The sequence below is a fragment of the Hyperolius riggenbachi genome, chromosome 10 (genome assembly GCF_040937935.1).
Source record: "Hyperolius riggenbachi isolate aHypRig1 chromosome 10, aHypRig1.pri, whole genome shotgun sequence".
NCBI classification, from domain to species: domain Eukaryota; kingdom Metazoa; phylum Chordata; class Amphibia; order Anura; family Hyperoliidae; genus Hyperolius; species Hyperolius riggenbachi.
This window is the reverse complement of record NC_090655.1, coordinates 9221284-9242235: the sequence shown is the minus strand read 5'-3', so window position 1 is coordinate 9242235 and position 20952 is coordinate 9221284. Positions and strand designations below refer to the sequence as shown.

Genomic DNA, 20952 nt, shown 5'->3' with positions numbered 1-20952 from the left:
TGAAAATAACGAAATGAACAAAATAAAATAATAATAATTATGTATAAATGATTTAGTCAGTGTTTATCCATTGTAAAAGCTTTCCTCTCCCTGATTTACATTCTGACATTTATCACATGGCGACATTTTACTGCTGGCAGGTGATGTCACTGGAAGGAGATGCTGCTTGCTTTTTTGGCAGTTGGAAACAGCTGTTAATTCCCACAATGCAACAAGGCTCCCACAGTGTGATGTCAGCACCATGGTCCCGACAACACACTGTGGGAGGAGTTTACCACAATATCAGCCATACAGCGCCCCCTGATGATCCGTCTGAGAAAAGGAATAGATTTCTCCTGGGAAAAGGGGTATCAGCTACTGATTGGGATGAAGTTCAATTCTTGGTCATGGTTTTTCTGTAACTATCCCCCCATCCCCCCATCCCCCCCCCCCCCCCCCCCCGAAAACAAAATCAGTTGCAGAGGTCTTGACTGCACTGGGGCCCTTGGCCCTCCCTCAACTGCAGTTCTAGCTCTTTCTTGGTCCTGTGGTGGTAATAATCACTTCTATAGTTACTTTGAATAGTAGCAATTATTACCAAGCTGTTCCCCTACTTGCACCTCTGACAATGTGATTTGTCCTTGGCAGGTTTTAATGCGCCCTATCAATTGTTATGTATAGAGTGCTTGGGGGGCCCCAATGTAAAACTTGCACTGGGGCCCACAGCTCCTTAGCTATGCCACTGGCCACGCCAACCTGGATCTTCTGGGGTCTAAGTGACACCCCTGGCTGAGAGCCCTCCCAGACAGAGGCTTTGCTGATGTCACAGAATAGAGATTTGGGACACACAGAAAAGAGATTTGAACACTTCTTTTTTTATGCAGAAAGTTGAAACATATTTGGGAGACTACACAGACAGAACTGTTAAAATGTTGAATGCAGATGCTCTGGCCATTAATACTTTATGAAGCGACTACATTAATTACTATAATGAAATATACGTATGCTGCATGGCGACCAACCTGCTTCCAATTAAAGGGGCACTACAGCGAAAAACGGTAAAATTTAAAATATGTGCAAACATATACAAATAAAAAGTACATGTTTTCCAGAGTAAAATGAGCCATAAATTACTTTTCTCCTATAATGCTGTCACTTACAATAGGCAGTAGAAATCTGACAGAAGTGACAGATTTTTGACTAGTCCATCTCTTCACAGGGGATTCTCAGAAAGGCTTTTATTCTTTATAAAGATATTCTCGAAAAGCTTCCCTGCTCGCTACACAGTTTTTTGGCAATTGGACAGAGCAACTGCCATTCACTAAGGGCTTTTGAAGATAAATAAATCCCTGAGAATCCCCTATAAAGAGATGGACTAGTCCAAAACCTGTCACTTCTGTCAGATTTCTACAGCCTACTGTAAGTGACAGCAACATAGGAGAAAAGTAATTTATGGCTCATTTTACTCTGGAAAAAATGTACTTCTTATTTGTATATGTTTGCACATGTTTTAAATTTTACAGTTTTCCGCTGTAGTGCCCCTTTAAGGTCAGTACAATATCGTTGGCATTTTTATATTTGCTGCTCTCTGCGGCGGTGAAGCCTGTTCTGCCCCGGAGTCCTCCAGCAGTCCAGGACTAAGTGGCCTCAAATATTGACGTTCTTTTACAAAATGCAGAAAAAGGTGCGTTGTTCTCTCTCTCCAGCTGTGCAATTCGCTGACATTTTCAGGCTATGAAAATCTATAATAGAAACTCCTGATTTGCAAAGCATTAGCATAGCTGGACATTTGTTGCCTTTGTTGGGTTTAAAAATGTTCCCAAAATGTACCAATTATCAGTTGCAGAGCAGTGGACGGGGATAAAGGGCGACCTGACATTGAGGGCTTATTCACGCCCAACACAACTCAAAGCACTTTCCAGTCTGGCTATTACTCCTACCGATCAACTGAAATGGTCTTACTAATGTGCTTAAAGGATACGCGAAGTGACATGATGAGATAGACATGGGTGTGTACAGTGCCTAGCACACAGCACACAGATAACTGGGCTGTGTTCCTTTTTTTCCTTTCTCCGCCTGAAAGAGTTAAATATCAGATATGTAAGTGGCTGACTCAGTCCTGACTCAGACAGGAAGTGACTACAGTGTGACCTTCACTAATAAGAAATTCCAACTATAAAACACTTTTCTAGCAGAAAATGGCTTCTGAGAGCAGGAAAGAGATAAAAGGGTCAATAGTTCATACATTTTGGCTCTGGCATACTTCAATGAATGTGTCATTGTGAAAAAAAACAATAAAACAGTTAAAACTTAAAAAGTAGATTTAAACATCAAATAAAACTGTAGAATACCATACAAAAGTCATTTTTAGGAGAAGGAAGATAGATACAATCGTTTATTTCATTTATTTATTTTCGCCTCGGGTGTCCTTTAAAGAGACTCTGTAACAACAAAAACCTCCCCTGGGGGGTTCTCACCTCGGGTGGGGGAAGCCTCCGGATCCTAATGAGGCTTCCCACGCTGTCCTCTGTCCCACGGGGGTCTCGCTGCAGCCCTCCGAACAGCCGGCGACTGTGCCGACTGTCAGTTCAATATTTACCTTTGCTGGCTCCAGCGGGGGCGCTGTGGCTGCATTCGGCACGGAAATACACGGAAATACCCGATCTCAGTCGGGTCCGCTCTACTGCGCAGGCGCCGGAAACTTGTGCCTGCGCAGTAGAGCAGACCCGACGGCGATCGGGTATTCCCGCCTACTTCGGAGCCGACAGCCGTCAGAGCGCCTGCGCAGGAGCCGGGAAGGTAAATATTACGTCACGGCTGCACGGAGGGCTGCAGCGAGACCCCCGTGGGACAGAGGACGGCGTGGGAAGCCTCATTAGGATCCTGAGGCTTCCCCCACCCGAGGTGAGTACCCCCCAGGGGATGTTTTGTCGTTACAGTTCCTCTTTAAGACTTCCTGGTTGCAAAATGTGAAGGTCAATTTTCCATCAGACCTTCCTCTGCCTCTATTCATCATTCTCTGCTTCTCCCATTCTTGGATATTAGCTTACTCTTCTGGATGCTCTTTCACTGTCTTCTACTCCAGCAATACTAAGTCCTCTCTACATCTGCTGTCTGTTGGTGTACCACAAGGTGGTTCCATTCTTGAACCTTTTTTTTATCCATTAGTACTCATGGCCTGGGATAATTAATATGCTCATTTGGGTTTTCTTTAGTTTTGGATGTTGGAAGCAGGGTTGTGGAGTCGGAGTAATTTTTGGGTACCTGGAGTCAGGCTTGTCCAGCGAGGTTCCGTTTTTTTTTTTTTTTTTTTATTTAAAATTTTTATTGAGAAGTCAAAGCTTGGTACAATTCCAAAGGCACAGTGGTTCATAATAGGAGACAAGCAGATTTACCAAATATAAAAAATAATATAAAACATACGTTAACACCTTAAAGTGATAATCTCACTGGGCCTTAGTCCAGGGCAACACGTATAAGTATAATAACAATTGCTGAGAAATCAGAGATTACAGGGACCCATGGTCGTCACTCCTATAATCTCATCCCAGAGTGTTTACTCTGGATTTGAAAGTCATGGCCAGGGGACTTCCCTGAAAATTTTTATTTTTAGTATCTAAAACTAAAGAGAACTGAAATAGAAGGAGAAATAGATAGAAAGAGAGAAAGAATTGAAGAGAAGAAGGAAAAGAGGGAAAGGGAGGAAAAAAGAGTCTGGGCTAGCCTCTACCTTATTTATAACATAGTGTCTAAAAGACAGTGTCGGTGTATTTCAAGCAATAGGACCATGGTCATCCTATATAGAGAGGGGATCTTTCCCAAATCTTTTTGAATCTTAGGGTATTATCTGATAATTGAGCAGAGAGGTATTCTAATTTGTATACCCTCGCAACCCTGGCCAAAAATTCTTGCTTTGTTGGGCATTTGGGGTCTTTCCAATGAAATGCTATCAGGCACCTTGCAGCGGTCAAATAATGATTCACCAATCCCTGTATATGTGTTCTAGTTTTTGGAATAGGTTTGCCCAAAACACATATCCAGGGATCCTTAGGAATCTCCACTTCTATCTGTGACTGTATGGTATCTCTTATCATATCCCAGAATTTTTGTATCTTAGGACAATCCCAGTACAAATGAAACATTGAGCCAATATGACCACATTCTCGCCAGCATAATGGTGATACTGATTGATAGCATTTATGTAATCGCTCTGGAGTTCTATACCACAGCATTAAGATTTTATATATGTTCTCCTTGGTAGTTACGCAAAGTGAAGTTTTAGCTATGTTCATCCAGATCTTGGACCACTCTTCAAGAGTTGTGGTAGTGTTACACTTAGTGTCCCAGTATTTCATGTAACTCAATTGAAAGTCCGATTTGTCCTTTGTTGGGTTATTAAGCCAAGTATAAAGTTGCGAGATAATTCCTTTAGAAGTGGGGCCCATCTCCCAGATTCGCTCCAGTTCTGATTTGCCAGGGAATATCAAAGAAGGTGAGATTGTGTGGAGAAAACTTCTTATCTGTTGGTATTGTAAAAAGTGTGAATCCCCTATATGAAGACGATCCTTGAGAGACTCGAAAGAGTATAATTGGCTTGTAAACGGATCTAGCAAGTCCTCCACCCAAAGTACCCGATTTTCTTTCCATCTTAAGAAAGAATTTTCTGGCAGACCTGGAAGAAACTGTGGGTTACCAAAAATTGGTTGAAGACTTGTGTTTTTAGGTAGTAGAGTCATGAATCTGCCAAGATAATTCCATAATTTTATGTTGACTGTGATAGAAGTAAAAAATTTTGTGCCAAAAGGTACTGATTTATTCCTGTAAAACAAAACAGAGCTAGGGTGCCAGGGTGCAAATTGCAAGAATTCCATCTGAGCCCAAGGTGCATGGGGTGTTTTTGAACCCCAGGCTAACATTTGCCTGATTTGGCAAGCGATATAATAATTATAAATATTTGGCACAGACAAGCCCCCAAATTGCCTTTGAAGCATAAGGGTGCTACGAGCAATTCTTGGAGGCCTGTGATGCCAAATGAAATGAAATAGTTTCTTTTGCAAAGGTTGGAAAAGAGTGCGTGGTATCCAAATGGGCATTACTGACATTAGGTAAACCAGTTTAGGAAGGGAATTCATTTTGAATGAAGTCATCCTGCCAATCCAGGATATATGGTATGCATCCCATTTAGCTAGATCTCTACCGATTCTCTGGATCATTGGAACAACATTCAGCTGTACCGCCTCGTTCGTTTGTCGGGGGATCAGTACTCCTAAATATTTTAAAGAATTTAACTGTAATTTATATGCAAAATTTTCTTTTAATAATGACTGTTCAGTGGGAGTTAAATGAAAAGACATTACCTCAGATTTTGAGTCGTTAATTTTATAATTTGAATAGATTCCAAATTCCTGTAGTTCTCTTTGCAGAATGGGCAAAGATAACAGGGGTTTAGATAACGATAATAACACATCGTCTGCGAACAATGATAGTTTATAGCTAAATTCTCCATGTAATATTCCAGATATATCCGGGTTGAGGTTCCGTTTTTTGCATGCTCTGTAAACTTATTAAAAGGGCTTTTTGGTTGATTCAAGTACTACTGCATAGAGCTATGTTAATCCGTGCCATGCACTGATGAGGAGTACCGACCAGTTTGAAACAGTCTGTATGCATGTTGGATTATTATGGCTCTGTACAATTAGCAAGCTGACACATCATTGCATTCCAGCAGTTCTGGAGGTGTGGCTAGCTTACAGGGACATCAAAGGATGATTTGCATATTCAGCAGTGATGCATTGTGGAAGACATCTCAGAGCTCACTCCAACCTGAATAATTGTAAATACCTTCTGTTTTCAGAACGCAAACTTCTGTTTTTCATATCTTCTTAGTAAGAGGGCTTTTTGGTCTCTTTTAGCCCCTTACACACTCCTGGGAGTTTTAGTTCACCATGAGCTTGATGGGTGCTCTGTAACGTATAAATCACAAATACAAATATTTTACTCCTTGCAGGCCTATGATTGAGCTCTGCATCCCGTCAACACTAGACCCCACCCTGGCTCCGCCCGGATGTCACGTCATCTCCGCCTTCACGCAGTACACGCCGTACACGCTCGCTGGAGGCCGGCCGTGGAATGACGAGGACAAGAATAAATACGCTGATGATGGTAACTATCTTACTGTACTGATGCAAAGATATTTCATCCTGAACATGGAGGAGAATTTGTATTCTAGGGCATAAATGGAAGGAGGGGGGATAAAAATAGATTAAAGCAGATCTGAACTCAGAACTTCCTCTCTGCTCTAAAAGATGCATAAAAACCTTTAAAGAAAATAATTTCTTTGTTACAGTTGATATAAGTCCTGCAGGGCCGGCCTTAGGTTTCACAGCGCCCTGAGCGTAACCAGATTTTGGTGCCCCCCCCCCCACATTCATCCTCTTCGCGTGTGAGTGCACCACACACATACACTAATGGGGGGGGGGGGATGGCGGGGGGATCTGCTGCCTAAATACACTAAAAGGGGATCTGCGACTGCAAGACTAGTAGCCTAAGCCTATATACACTAAAGGGGGGATCTGCCTACATATACAAGACCAGATCCCCCCCTTAGTGTATATGGGCTTAGGCTACTAGTCTTGCAGTCGCAGATCCCCTTATAGTGTATTTAAGCAGCAGATCCCCCCCTTAGTGTAAGTGTCCAGCTACAGATCCCCCCCAGTATAGGTTAGCCAGATGAGTGCCCACAGTATAGGTAGCCAGTATACTTGTCCCAGCTATAGGTTAGATAGGTAGGTGCCCCCAGTACAGGTTAGATAGGTAGCTGCCCCCAGTGTATAGGTTAGATAGGTAGGTACCTGCAATATTGGTTAGATAGGTAGCTGCCCCAGTATAGATTAGATAGGTAACTGCCCCCAGTATAGATTAGATAGGTAGATGCCCCCAGTATAGATTAGACAGGTAGCTGCCCCCAGTATAGATTAGATAGGTAGCTGCCCCCAGTATAGATTAGTTAGGTAGCTACCCCCAGTATAGGATAGATAGGTAGCTGCCCCCAGTATAGATTAGATAGGTAGGTGCCCCCAGTATAGGTTAGATAGGTAGCTGCCCCCAGTATAAATTAGATAGGTAGGTGCCCCAAGTATAGGTTAGATAGGTAGCTACCCCCAGTATAGGTTAGATAGGTAGCTGCCCCCAGTATAGATTAGATAGGTAGGTGCCCCCAGTATCGGTTAGATAGGTAGCTGCCCCCAGTATAGGTTAGATCGGTAGCTGCCCCCAGTATAGGTTAGATAGGTAGCTGCCCCCAGTATATATTAGATAGGTAGGTGCCCCAAGTATAGGTTAGATAGGTAGCTACCCCCAGTATAGGTTAGATAGGTAGCTGCCCCCAGTATAGATTAGATAGGTAGGTGCCCCCAGTATCGGTTAGATAGGTAGCTGCCCCCAGTATAGGTTAGATCGGTAGCTGCCCCCAGTATAGGTTAGATAGGTAGCTGCCCCCAGTATAGGTTAGATAGGTAGGTGCCCCCAGTATTGGCTAGATAGGTAGGTGCCCCCAGTGTAGATTAGATAGGTAGCTGCCCCCCAGTATAGGTTAGATAGGTAGGTTCCCCCAGTATTGGCTAGACAGGTAGGTGCCTCCAGTATAGATTAGATAGGTAGCTACCCCCAGTATAGGTTAGATAGGTAGGTGCCCCCAGTATTGGCTAGATAGGTAGGTGCCCCCAGTGTAGATTAGATAGGTAGGTGCCCCCAGTATAGATTAGATAGGTAGCTGCCCCCCAGTATAGATTAGGTAGGTAGGTAGGTAGGTAGGTAGGTAACACCCCCCCCCCCCAGGTAGGTAGGTAGCCCCCCCCCCCCCATAGAGGTGGGGGGAGCCGCGGGGAGGGCAGCCCAACCTCTCCCTCCCTTCCTCTCCGGGCACCCTCCGTGCTCCCCCCCTCCGATCCGATGCAGACTGCTAAGGGAACAACTCACCTTCCTGGTTCCGATCGCCGGCTCCTCTCACTTGCTGCTGGTCGCCTCTTCTACATAGCCGCTGATGCACAATAAACTTCCTGGAAGTTTATTGTGCATCAGCGGCTATGTAGAAGAGGCGACCAGCAGCAAGTGAGAGGAGCCGGCGATCGGAACCAGGAAGGTGAGTTGTTCCCTTAGCAGTCTGCATCGGATCGGAGGGGGGGAGCACGAAGGGTGCCCGGAGAGGAAGGGAGGGAGAGGTCGGGCTGCCCTCCCCGCGGCTCCCCCCACCATCACGGCGGCCACACGGGCATGTTTGCCCCATCACCCCCAGCAGCGCACCAGGGGGCGGAGCGAGACGGACCCAGCCGGGGCCCTGCAGTTGCGGCCAGGTCAGGTGGCACGAGCGCCCCCTGGAAGTCGGCGCCCTGAGCGATCGCACCGGTCGCTCAGGTCAAAGGCCGGCCCTGAAGTCCTGCAATAAATCTACAGTCCAGACTGAGCTCCCATAAGCCTTTGCTACTGTCTGAAAATGCCTTGGCTCTCTGAAAACCTGTGGGCGTGGTTTGTTTTGTGTATAGGGAATTAGAGTATTAAAACAAAACGAAAGTATTTGGCTTGAGGAATGCCCTATAAACAATAGGAAAGGAACCCAATTATGCAATGAGTAAAAGTTCATCTCGGATCCACTTTAAGTACGGTAGTTGTTTTCCAGTTAATTCCAGTTTAGGAAGTGAGTGGTTTTATGTGTAATATGAAGTAAAAGGCAGACTAATCTATGCGGGTAAAACTTTCTCCATTACATCAGTAAATTCTAAAGTAATCCAATAAACAGGCCCTGAAGTCTATAAAATTCGCGCTCGTACATCAGGGCCATAACATGTGCTGAGGAATATCACTGCTCTACAAATCATTTCTGTAATCTCTAGATGGGAGAAGATGTGTGTAATAAGTCCCCTCGGATTGCCTGAATCGTGGTAAACGCACATTTCTTGCCTCTCTCATCTCGGCGGTCACACAAAGCAGATGTTTGTTCTGCCGCCGTGTTCATCTTAAAAAATGATGATATAATGAATTGGTTGTGTAGTACGGATAATTACAAGAACATTAGTAGCAAAGAAAATATTCTCTGATTTTTATTTTCAGTTATATCGTGTTTTATATAACAATGCACCATTCTCTAATATTTGCAGTTTACACACTACAATCGGCATTCTAAATGATTTTACAGAGCAGGCCAGTGACCTTTTGAATTGTCCTCCTCTGAAGAAGATACAGCAACTGACAGTTGAGATAACAAGCTTAGTGTGAGGAAACGCGGAAAAAAGCCGCCGCGTGTGCCAAGAGGCAGGCGGCTGACTCCGCGTCCTACGCGGCGGTTTTCTTGCGTCTGGTTGTGTGGTGGAACGCGGAAAAGCCGCCGCATGTCCTGACAGCAAAGCGGCTGTTTGCATGCAGCAGCATGTGCTTGGTGTGGCTGGGTCTGTTAGTGCATCTAGGCAGATGGAGAGCTATGCTCGCGCGGGCCTGAATGCAGGACCTTTATACCTGCAGAGGAAGTGTCAGCTGATCAGGAAGGTCAGCTGATTCCTGCAGGACTCATGATTGGCTGAATGGTTCGGGCGGGGCAGCAGAGTCCAGCAACTATATATTCTGCTGCTTAGTCAGTTGCTGGTTGCCTGTCGTTGCAATCACTTCGTGGTAGCACGCTGACGACCCTTATGCTGGGAATACACGTTTCGTTTTAGCCTTCGTTTCGATTGTGCCTTTTGTCCTTTTCGTTCCCGAAATAATCGAACGTACGGTTAATATCACCACCCACGGTTTCGTTTTTTTTTTTTCGATTCTGATGGTTTTGTTTTTCCAATGATCGAAGGCTGCAAAGAAACGAAACGAAAATCCCTTTTTACAGGGACGGACTAACATAAACGAATATATAATCGATCTGAACAGCCATCAAGCCTACCAATGGCTCGATTAGATGGATAAAGAGAGATAATATCAAACATGTTCGATCACTAGTCGTTCGTTTTTGGGGTCTATTAATCGAAACTATAATGAGATTATGACTATTTTCACATACGTTTTCAACACTCGATTCGTTTACTGAACGAATCGAAGGCTAAAACGAAGGCAAAAATGAAATGTGTATTCCCAGCATTAGTCAGATCCGAAAGTGTGTCGGGACCAGCTGGAGCTGTAATCCTACACTTAGCTAGATTCTGTTGATAGTCTAAAGTACTAGTTTGATTGTGATTATCTGTTATGACTTTCTGCCTGTCTGACTACACTGCTTCTGTCTTCTGATCCTGTACTTTGTTTGTCTGTGAGTTGCCGACTTGGCCTTCCCAACCCTGAGAACTATCTCTATCGCTAGGAGATAGTTCATGTCTGTATGTGCTGGGCACCTGCTTCACAGGGCCAGCTCTGTATGTGCTGGGAACCTGCTCCATAGGGCCAGCTCTGTATCTGCTGGGCACCTGCTCCCCAGGGCCAGCGCTGTATGTGCTGGGCACCTGCTCCACAGGGCCAGCTCTGTATGTGCTGGGCACCTGCTTCACAGGGCCAGCTCTGTATTCGCTGGGCACCTGCTCCACAGGGCCAGCTCTGTATGTGCTGGGCACCTGCTTCACAGGGCCAGCTCTGTATCTGCTGGGCACCTGCTCACAGGGCCAGCTCTGTATGTGCTGGGCACCTGCTCCATAGGGCCAGCTCTGTATCTGCTGGGCACCTGCTCTATAGGGCCAGCTCTGTATCTGCTGGGCACCTGCTCTATAGGGCCAGCTCTGTATCTGCTGGGCACCTGCTCACAGGGCCAGCTCTGTATTTGCTGGGCACCTGCTCCATAGGGCCAGCGCTGTATTTGCTGGGCACCTGCTCCCGAGGGCCAGCGCTGTATTTGCTGGGCACCTGCTCCACAGGGCCAGCTCTGTATGTGCTGGGCACCTGCTCCATAGGGCCAGCTCTGTATCTGCTGGGCACCTGCTCACAGGGCCAGCTCTGTATTTGCTGGGCACCTGCTCCATAGGGCCAGCGCTGTATTTGCTGGGCACCTGCTCCCGAGGGCCAGCGCTGTATTTGCTGGGCACCTGCTCCACAGGGCCAGCTCTGTATGTGCTGGGCACCTGCTCCATAGGGCCAGCTCTGTATCTGCTGGGCACCTGCTCACAGGGCCAGCTCTGTATTTGCTGGGCACCTGCTCCATAGGGCCAGCGCTGTATTTGCTGGGCACCTGCTCCTCAGGGCCAGCGCTGTATTTGCTGGGCACCTGCTCCTCAGGGCCAGTGCTGTATTTGCTGGGCACCTGCTCCTCAGGGCCAGCGCTGTATTTGCTGGGCACCTGCTCCTCAGGGCCAGCGCTGTATTTGCTGGGCACCTGCTCCTCAGGGCCAGCGCTGTATTTGCTGGGCACCTGCTCCTCAGGGCCAGTGCTGTATTTGCTGGGCACCTGCTCCTCAGGGCCAGCGCTGTATTTGCTGGGCACCTGCTCCTCAGGGCCAGCGCTGTATTTGCTGGGCACCTGCTCCTCAGGGCCAGCGCTGTATTTGCTGGGCACCTGCTCCTCAGGGCCAGCGTTGTATTTGCTGGGCACCTGCTCCTCAGGGCCAGCGCTATATGTGCTGGGCACCTGCTCCATAGGGCCAGCTCTGCATTTGCTGGGCACCTGCTCCTCAGGGCCAGCACTGTATGTGCTGGGCACCTGCTCCCCAGGGCCAGCGCTGTATTTGCTGGGCACCTGCTCCCCAGGGCCAGCGCTGTATTTGCTGGGCACCTGCTCCACAGGGCCAGCTCTGTATTTACTGCCCCAGGGCCCATCCTGTATTCATTGGGAACCTGCTCCTCAGGTTCCTCAAGCTTGTTACTATTCTTCTGTATTCTGATCTTGTACCTTGTCATTCTGATACCCTGTTGCCGAACCTCGGCTCGCTCTTAGACTCTGCATCTGACTCCTGATTCTGTACCCCGATATTTCTGATACCCTGTTGCCGAACCCTGCTTGTTTATTAGTCTCCGCCTCTGCTTTCTGAATCTGTACTGTATTTGTCCGTGTGTTATGACCTGGCTTGCCTGACTTCGAGAACTGACCTTACTGCTAGAGGCAGTTCCCAGATCTGTTAGTGACACTCTCTCCTAGGTGTCACTCACGTTCTGTCCTTCCTACGCTCCGCCTGACTCCTCCCCCGGTAGAGTCCAGGCCTTCGGAAGGAATCTGTATTGCTGCAGTACTTCATACTGTACGGCACTTGTTTCTGAAGCTTAGTCCTCGAGGTATTACTGTTGCACACCAAGCACTCACACTACTCAGGTGTTCAGAGGTTAGCGTTATATCGGATTATCGGTGATACTGCAGATCATCGATAATCGGGTATATTCTGCATTCTCGGTGATACTGCAGATCACCGGTAATCAGACCCTCTCTCTGCTCCACCGATCGTAACACTTAGAAGACAGATCTCTCTTCAACTTTAAAGGTGGTGGAGCTCAATGGCTCGTTTGCATTGATAGCAATTGGAGTTTCTTAACTCTTCCTGTACTGGAAACAATATTAGACTCTTGTCTCTGCTCCTACGCATATAAATCATTATATCATATTTTTATTTCTCTTCAGTGTCTCTTTAACCTTTATTAGGAAACAGAAGGTTGATGAAAGAATTTCTTACCAAAAATTACACAGGACGTGTGTGATTGCTGCAATAAAGCTGCTCTATTCTATTGTGGATCAGCTGAAAACGTTGTGCATTTATCCCTGTTTGTGTGATAGCTGTGACTGGGCACTCAGATACACATACATTTATGTGGATTGCCCTGCAATCAGGCACTTTGGGACTTCCTATTCAAGCACATGTCAGCTACAAGTGTCCTGCTCTATTACGATCTAGGAATTGCTTTTTGAATAAGCAAGGAATCCTTTAACCACTTCAGCCTACAGCGTCGAAAATTGTATGCATCCGAGCAACGTTCGCCTCCCATTCATTCGCCAATAACTTTATCACTACTTATAACAATTAATTGAGCTATATCTTGTTTTTTCCGCCACCAATTAGGCTTTCTTTAGGTGGTACATTTTACTAAGAATTATTTTTTTCTAAATTAATTTTAACGGGAATATTAAGAAAAAATTGAAAACATTCCTTATTTCTCAGTTTTCAGCCATTATAGCTTTAAAATACTACATGCTTGATGCTACCATAATTAAAACTCATGTATTTTATTTGCCCATTTGTCCCAGTTATTATACCATTTAAATTATGTCCCTATCACAATGTACGGCGCCAATATTTTGTTTGGAAATAAAGGTGCATTTTTTCAATTTGCATCCTTCACTATTTACAAGCTTATAATTTAAAAAAGTGTAGTAATACACTCGCTTGACTTGCATATTAAAAAAAAGTTCAGAACCTTAGGTAACTATTTATGTTGTTTTTTTTTTTTTTATTGTAATTTTTTTTTTATTAAAACTTTTATGTGGGGTTTTTCAGAGTGGGGATGTAAATAGGGGATTTTAAATGAAATGTATTGTGTATATTTAAAAAAAAAAATACGTAGATGTAGTTTTACAGTGAGTTTTTGATTTTCTGTCTTGCAGGAAGAAGGGGTTCTTGGGACATATAAAAGGGGTGAATGGGACATATAAAAATTGCGGCTTTCCGGAGAAAGCTGTCGGTTTTTCTTAGCGGGACATTGATCAATGAATGGGATCTGTTAGGCCCCGTTCACACTTGCGTTTTGCCATGCAAACGGACCTGATCCTGATCAGAACCGTACGGTTCCGATCCGGATCCGGTCCGTTTGTATCAGGCATGTATCAGGCATGCATCAGGCTGCCATCCGGATCCGTGGGCAAAATATAGCGAAATTTTAAGAAAAAGATGTTGGGGTCAGCAGAAGGTGCACCTGGTGCACCTGTAGAATCAGGTTCCTCCGCTGTAGGCCTCACCGCCACCTCCGACATTCTGCCAAACAGCTCCAGCACGTCTGTCACTGCTGCTCCACTCCAGACATGCTTGGCCCATGTGTCCCCATCCGAAATGGCCGCTTGGATACGCATAGGAAGTGGGGTAGAACATCAGGTTTTTGTAGGCAGTGTGTTCTGTGCCTTCCGTTCCCCATTGGTTTCTGTGTTCCTGATGGTGCTGTCAGGCTCAGGTCCGGCTCCGGTCAGGATGCGTGGGCTGGAGATCCGGACCCAAAAAATAGCGCATGTTGGAAAAGAGTCCGGAGTCCGGATCCGATCTGGCTCCGGTACGTACGGAACGGACGCGTGTGAACCTCCGCATAGACTTTACATTGCTATGCGGAACGTACGTTCCGTTTGTACAGTATACGGTCCGGATCAGATCCGGAAAATCCGGACAGGGAACGCTAATGTGAACCGGGCCTTATTCCCATTCATTGATCTAGGGGGCAGCAAAAGGCAGCGGGAGCGCGCCCGGGATGCCTAGCATCTTCATTACTTGTTTACCAGATAAAAATAAAGAATTGAATTTTGAATTTATGCCCGACAATTACACTTTAAACCAGTGTAACTTTTTCCCGGCAGCAATGTCAGACTTCCTTTTCTTCTGTGATTGGAGTACTGTAGATAAGCCACTTAATTGCCTTCATGGCCGCCTCGCCAATGTTGCATATTCATAAAGCCGATATCGTGTAATTACACGTTTTACAGGTGATCATTCTCGTTTATGGTTCCTTACGAGGACAATCGCGGTGGGAAGTGTGGTGAGGATGTATAAATAGAGCTGTGATTTCATACATCTCCTCCTCGAAGGGAGATTAGGCTCGCCAGCTGATGGTTCATCTAAATGCCAGCGACTCGGAATGCGGACAATTTTCTGCTAAGTGGAGGTATTATTAGAAGAAGAAATGTTGTGCGGCGCGGCGAGGAGGAACCCGGCGAGAGAGATTCTCGTTCCTCTCTCGCTCCATAGCGATAGGTTTGATCTATACTTGTAATTTTACACGGGATGAATAAGCCCTTATGGCGGGAGATGGGTGCTTTGGACCGGTGTGCAGCGGCCTAGCAATTACCTAATGCCATATAATGCCGCTGTCTCTGCTTCCAATAAACTGACTGTCAATATTATCTCTGTTACTTTCTTCTCTGTCTCTAGTGTTCGACTGGATCGAAAAGTACGCCCCGGGTTTCAAGTCGTCAGTGATTGGCCGAGACGTTCTCACACCGCCAGATCTGGAGAGGATATTCGGTCTCAGCGGAGGGGTATGTACCCCTTCTATTTGTTGTGTGTTCACCATCCCTTATTTGTATTTGAAGACCACTATCATGAAAAATTGTAAACATTTAATGAGGAACTCCAGTGAAAATAATGTGATAAAAAGTGCTTCATTTTTACAATAATTATGTATAAATGATTTAGTCAGTGTTTGCCCATTGTAAAATCTTTCCTCTCCCTGATTTACATTCTGACATTTACCACATGGTGACATTTTTACTGCTGGCAGGTGATGTCAGTGGAAGTAGATGCTGCTTGCTTTTTTTGCCAGTTAGATACAGCTGTAAACAGGTAATTCCCACAATGCAACGAGGTTCACAGACATGAAACTCCTGGCATTTTCCATCTTGATTACCTCTGACTGAAGCCAATGTCATTTCCTCCTTTACTTTTTTCTCTCCTAGAAACTGCATTGTCATAGCTTGCTTGCTTTGTAAGCACATGTGGACACAGCATAGATAAGATTTCAGCAGCTCACTGAACTGCCCTCAGCTAATCAGTGAGGAGCAGGTATGTGGGAGGGGCTTCTTTCTCGTTGGCAATGGATAAAACGGAGCCAGGCTGCCTGAGATTAGAATATTCCAGCAGAAATATTTCTGAATAGATTGGAGTGCTTGCAATGCAGGGTTAGGTTGCAGACTGCATAATAAATACAGAGCAGTTGGTAAATGGAATTTTGTGGCTGACAGTCCCACTTTAAAATGCTGTGTATAAATACGGATAGTGGTAAGTAGTGCATTTCTCACAGAGTAAAATGCGCTGTAATTACTTTTCTCATATGTTTGTTGCTTATAGTGGGTAGTAAATAGCTTTTTGGACTTGTCCATCTCCTCCCGGGGGATTCTCAGTCTCGCCTTTATTCTTTACAAAAGCTCTTCCTGGAAAGAATCTAAACAAAGATGCTGGTAGGCCTCCCTACTCTCTTACACACACTAGTTAGGCGGTTGGACTGAGCAACTGATGTTCAGAAAGTGCTTTTGAAAACAAAGAACTAACTGAGAATCTCTCGCGAGGAGTTGGACTAGTCCAAAACCTGTCAGATCTGTATTATCTATTGTAAGTGATAGTGATGAAGGAAACACGTCATTTATAAAGTATTTTACTCTGGAACAAATGTACATTTTATACATATGGATTTAAAATTTTACAATTTTTTGTGATGGTGGTTCTACACATAAAGATACAGGAAGTTTTTCTGTTGCTGAAACCAGGATAATTACCATCAAATTACCGTATATACTGGCGTATAAGACGACTTTTTAACCCTGAAAAAACATCTGAAAAGTCGGGGGTCGTCTTATACGCCAAGTGTCAGAATGTCAGGTCTGGTCAGGGTGCTGTGTGTCAGGCAGAACTGTAATTACCTTATGCTGCAGTCATCCGGTAATAAGAAATATAGATCGCATTCTCCGTTTAAAAAATAACTTGTTGTAACAGCTTCTTGCGAGCAGCCGCTCGCACGGGTAGCAGTGCAGCTTCCTGCATCACCTGACTTGTGACGTGTGCGCTCCACAATACATCCCGGCAATCTCTTCCGGCGTGAGCCTCATCAGTGGAGCGCACACGTCACCAGTCAAGGGACGCAGGAAGCTGCACTGCTACCCGTGCGAGCGGCTGCTCGCAAGAAGCTGTTACAACAAGTTATTTTTTAAAATGAGAACGCGATCTATCTTTCTTATTACCGGATGACTGCAGCATAAGGTAATTACAGCTCTGCCTGATACCCGGCACCCTGACACTCCTACTATGCGAGCATAGTCTTGGGTAGTCTTATACGGCGAGGATACCCCAACCTCTACATTTTAACTGGCAAAGTTGGGGGGTCGTCTTATACGCCCAGTCGCCTAATACGCCAGCATATTATCCTGAATAATTAACTACAGTCTACTATACGCCACTACAGGGCCTCATTACTGCATTCTGCTATATGTCACTACAGGGCCTCATTACTGCATTCTGCTATATGTCACTACAGGGCCTCTTTACTGCATTCTGCTATATGTCACTACAGGGCTTCTTTACTGCATTCTGCTATATGTCACTACAGGGCCTCTTTACTGCATTCTGCTATATGTCACTACAGGGCCTCTTTACTGTATTCTGTTATATGTCACTACAGGGCCTCTTTACTGCATTCTGCTATATGCCACTACAGGGCCTCATTACTGCATTCTGCTATATGTCACTACAGGGCCTCCTTACTGCATTCTGCTATATGCCACTACAGGGCCTCATTACTGCATTCTGCTATATGTCACTACAGGACCTCTTTACTGCATTCTGTTATATGTCACTACAGGGCCTCTTTACTGTATTCTGCTATATGTCACTACAGGGCCTCTTTACTGCATTCTGCTATATGTCACTACAGGGCCTCATTACTGCATTCTGCTATATGTCACTACAGGGCCTCATTACTGCATTCTGCTATATGTCACTACAGGGCCTCTTTACTGCATTCTGCTATATGTCACTACAGGGCTTCTTTACTGCATTCTGCTATATGTCACTACAGGGCCTCTTTACTGCATTCTGCTATATGTCACTACAGGGCCTCATTACTGCATTCTGCTATATGTCACTACAGGGCCTCTTTACTGCATTCTGCTATATGCCACTACAGGGCCTCATTACTGCATTCTGCTATATGTCACTACAGGGCCTCCTTACTGCATTCTGCTATATGCCACTACAGGGCCTCATTACTGCATTCTGCTATATGTCACTACAGGGCCTCTTTACTGCATTCTGCTATATGTCACTACAGGGCCTCTTTACTGCATTCTGCTATATGTCGCTACAGGGCCTCTTTACTGCACTCTGCTATATGTCACTACAGGGCCTCATTACTGCATTCTGCTATATGTCACTACAGGGCCTCTTTACTGCATTCTGCTATATGCCACTACAGGGCCTCATTACTGCATTCTGCTATATGTCACTACAGGGCCTCTTTACTACATTCTCCTATATGTCACTACAGGGCCTCTTTACTGCATTCTCCTATATGTCACTACAGGGCCTCCTTACTGCATTCTGCTATATGTCACTACAGGGCCTCTGTACTGCATTCTGCTATATGTCACTACAGGGCCTCTGTACTGCATTCTGCTATATGTCACTACAGGGCCTCCTTACTGCATTCTGCTATATGCCACTACAGGGCCTCATTACTGCATTCTGCTATATGTCACTACAGGGCCTCTTTACTGCATTCTGCTATATGCCACTACAGGGCCTCTTTCCTGCATTCTGCTATATGTCACTACAGGGCCTCTTTACTGCATTCTGCTATATGTCACTACAGGGCCTCTTTACTGCATTCTGCTATATGTCACTACAGGGCCGCTTTACTGCATTCTGCTATATATCACTACAGGGCCTCATTACTGCATTCTGCTATATGCCACTACAGGGCCTCTTTACTGCATTCTGCTATATGTCACTACAGGGCCTCTTTACTGCATTCTGCTATATGTCACTACAGGGCCTCTTTACTGCATTCTGCTATATGTCACTACAGGGCCTCTTTACTGCATTCTGCTATCTGTCACTACAGGGCCTCTTTACTGCATTTTGCTATATGTCACTACAGGGCCTCTTTACTGCATTCTGCTATATGTCACTACAGGGCCTCTTTACTGCATTCTGCTATATGTCACTACAGGGCCTCTTTACTGCATTCTGCTATATGTCACTACAGGGCCTCTTTACTGCATTCTGCTATATGTCACTACAGGGCCTCTTTACTGCATTCTGCTATATGTCACTACAGGGCCTCTTTACTGCATTCTGCTATCTGTCACTACAGGGCCTCTTTACTGCATTTTGCTATATGTCACTACAGGGCCTCTTTACTGCATTCTGCTATATGTCACTACAGGGCCTCTTTACTGCATTCTGCTATATGCCACTACAGGGCCTCTATACTGCATTCTGCTATATGTCACTACAGGGCCTCTTTACTGCATTCTGCTATATGTCACTACAGGGCCTCTTTACTGCATTCTGCTATATGTCACTACAGGGCCTCTTTACTGCATTCTACTATATGTCACTACAGGGTCTCTTTACTGCATTCTGCTATATGTCACTACAGGGCCTCTTTACTGCATTCTGCTATACGTCACTACAGGGCCTCTTTACTGCATTCTGCTATATGTCACTACAGGGCCTCTTTACTGCATTCTGCTATATATCACTACAGGGCCTCTTTACTGCATTCTGCTATATGTCACTACAGGGCCTCTTTACTGCATTCTGCTATATGTCACTACAGGGCCTCTTTACTGCATTCTGCTATATGTCACTACAGGACCTCTTTACTGCATTCTGCTATATGTCACTACAGGGCCTCTTTACTGCATTCTGCTATATGTCACTACAGGGCCTCTTTACTGCATTCTGCTATATGTCACTACAGGGCCTCTATACTGCATTCTGCTATATGTCACTACAGGGCCTCTTTACTGCATTCTGCTATATGTCACTACAGGGCCTCTTTACTGCATTCTGCTATATGTCACTACAGGGCCTCTTTACTGCATTCTGCTATATGTCACTACAGGGTCTCTTTACTGCATTCTGCTATACGTCACTACAGGGCCTCTTTACTGCATTCTGCTATACGTCACTACAGGGCCTCTTTACTGCATTCTGCTATATGTCACTACAGGGCCTCTTTACTGCATTCTACTATATGTCACTACAGGGTCTCTTTACTGCATTCTGCTATATGTCACTACAGGGCCTCTTTACTGCATTCTGCTATATGTCACTACAGGACCTCTTTACTGCATTCTGCTATATGTCACTACAGGGCCTCTTTACTGCATTCTGCTATATGTCACTACAGGGCCTCTTTACTGCATTCTACTATATGTCACTACAGGGTCTCTTTACTGCATTCTGCTATATGTCACTACAGGGCCTCTTTACTGCATTCTGCTATACGTCACTACAGGGCCTCTTTACTGCATTCTGCTATATATCACTACAGGGCCTCTTTACTGCATTCTGCTATATATCACTACAGGGCCTCTTTACTGCATTCTGCTATATGTCACTACAGGGCCTCTTTACTACATTCTGCTATATGTCACTACAGGGCCTCTTTACTGCATTCTGCTATATGTCACTACAGGACCTCTTTACTGCATTCTGCTATATGTCACTACAGGGCCTCTTTACTGCATTCTGCTATATGTCACTACAGGGCCTCTTTACTGCATTCTGCTATATGTCACTACAGGGCCTCTTTACTGCACTCTGCTATATGTCACTACAGGGCCTCTTTACAGCATTCTGCTATATGTCACTACAGGGCCTCTTTACAGCATTCTGCTATATGTCACTACAGGGCCTCTTTACTGCATTCTGTTATATATCACTACAGGGCCTCTTTACCTCATTCTGCTATATGTCACTACAGGGCCTCTTTACTGCATTCTGCTATATGTCACTACAGGGCCTCTTTACTGCATTCTGCTATATGTCACTACAGGGCCTCTTTACTGCATTCTGCTATATGTCACTACAGGGCCTCTTTACTGCATTCTGCTATATATCACTACAGGGCCTCTTTACTGCATTCTGCTATATGTCACTACAGGGCCTCTTTACTGCATTCTGCTATATGTCACTACAGGGCCTCTTTACTGCATTCTGCTATATGTCACTACAGGACCTCTTTACTGTATTCTGCTATATGTCACTACAGGGCCTCTTTACTGCATTCTGCTATATATCACTACAGGGCCTCTTTACTGCATTCTGCTATATG

The 20952-nt window shown here is 45.3% G+C and overlaps 1 protein-coding gene across 2 annotated transcripts in view; it reads left to right on the top strand.

Moving 5' to 3' along the window:
• The window catches only part of PYROXD2 (pyridine nucleotide-disulphide oxidoreductase domain 2), a 150092-nt gene that overhangs the window by 84989 nt on the left and 44151 nt on the right, over positions 1 to 20952 (top strand). For both annotated transcript variants that reach the window (XM_068255352.1, XM_068255353.1), the window contains exons 13-14: positions 5987 to 6141; positions 15051 to 15157. In XM_068255352.1, the coding sequence (XP_068111453.1) occupies positions 5987 to 6141; positions 15051 to 15157 (262 nt within the window). The remainder of the gene's footprint in view (positions 1 to 5986; positions 6142 to 15050; positions 15158 to 20952) is intronic.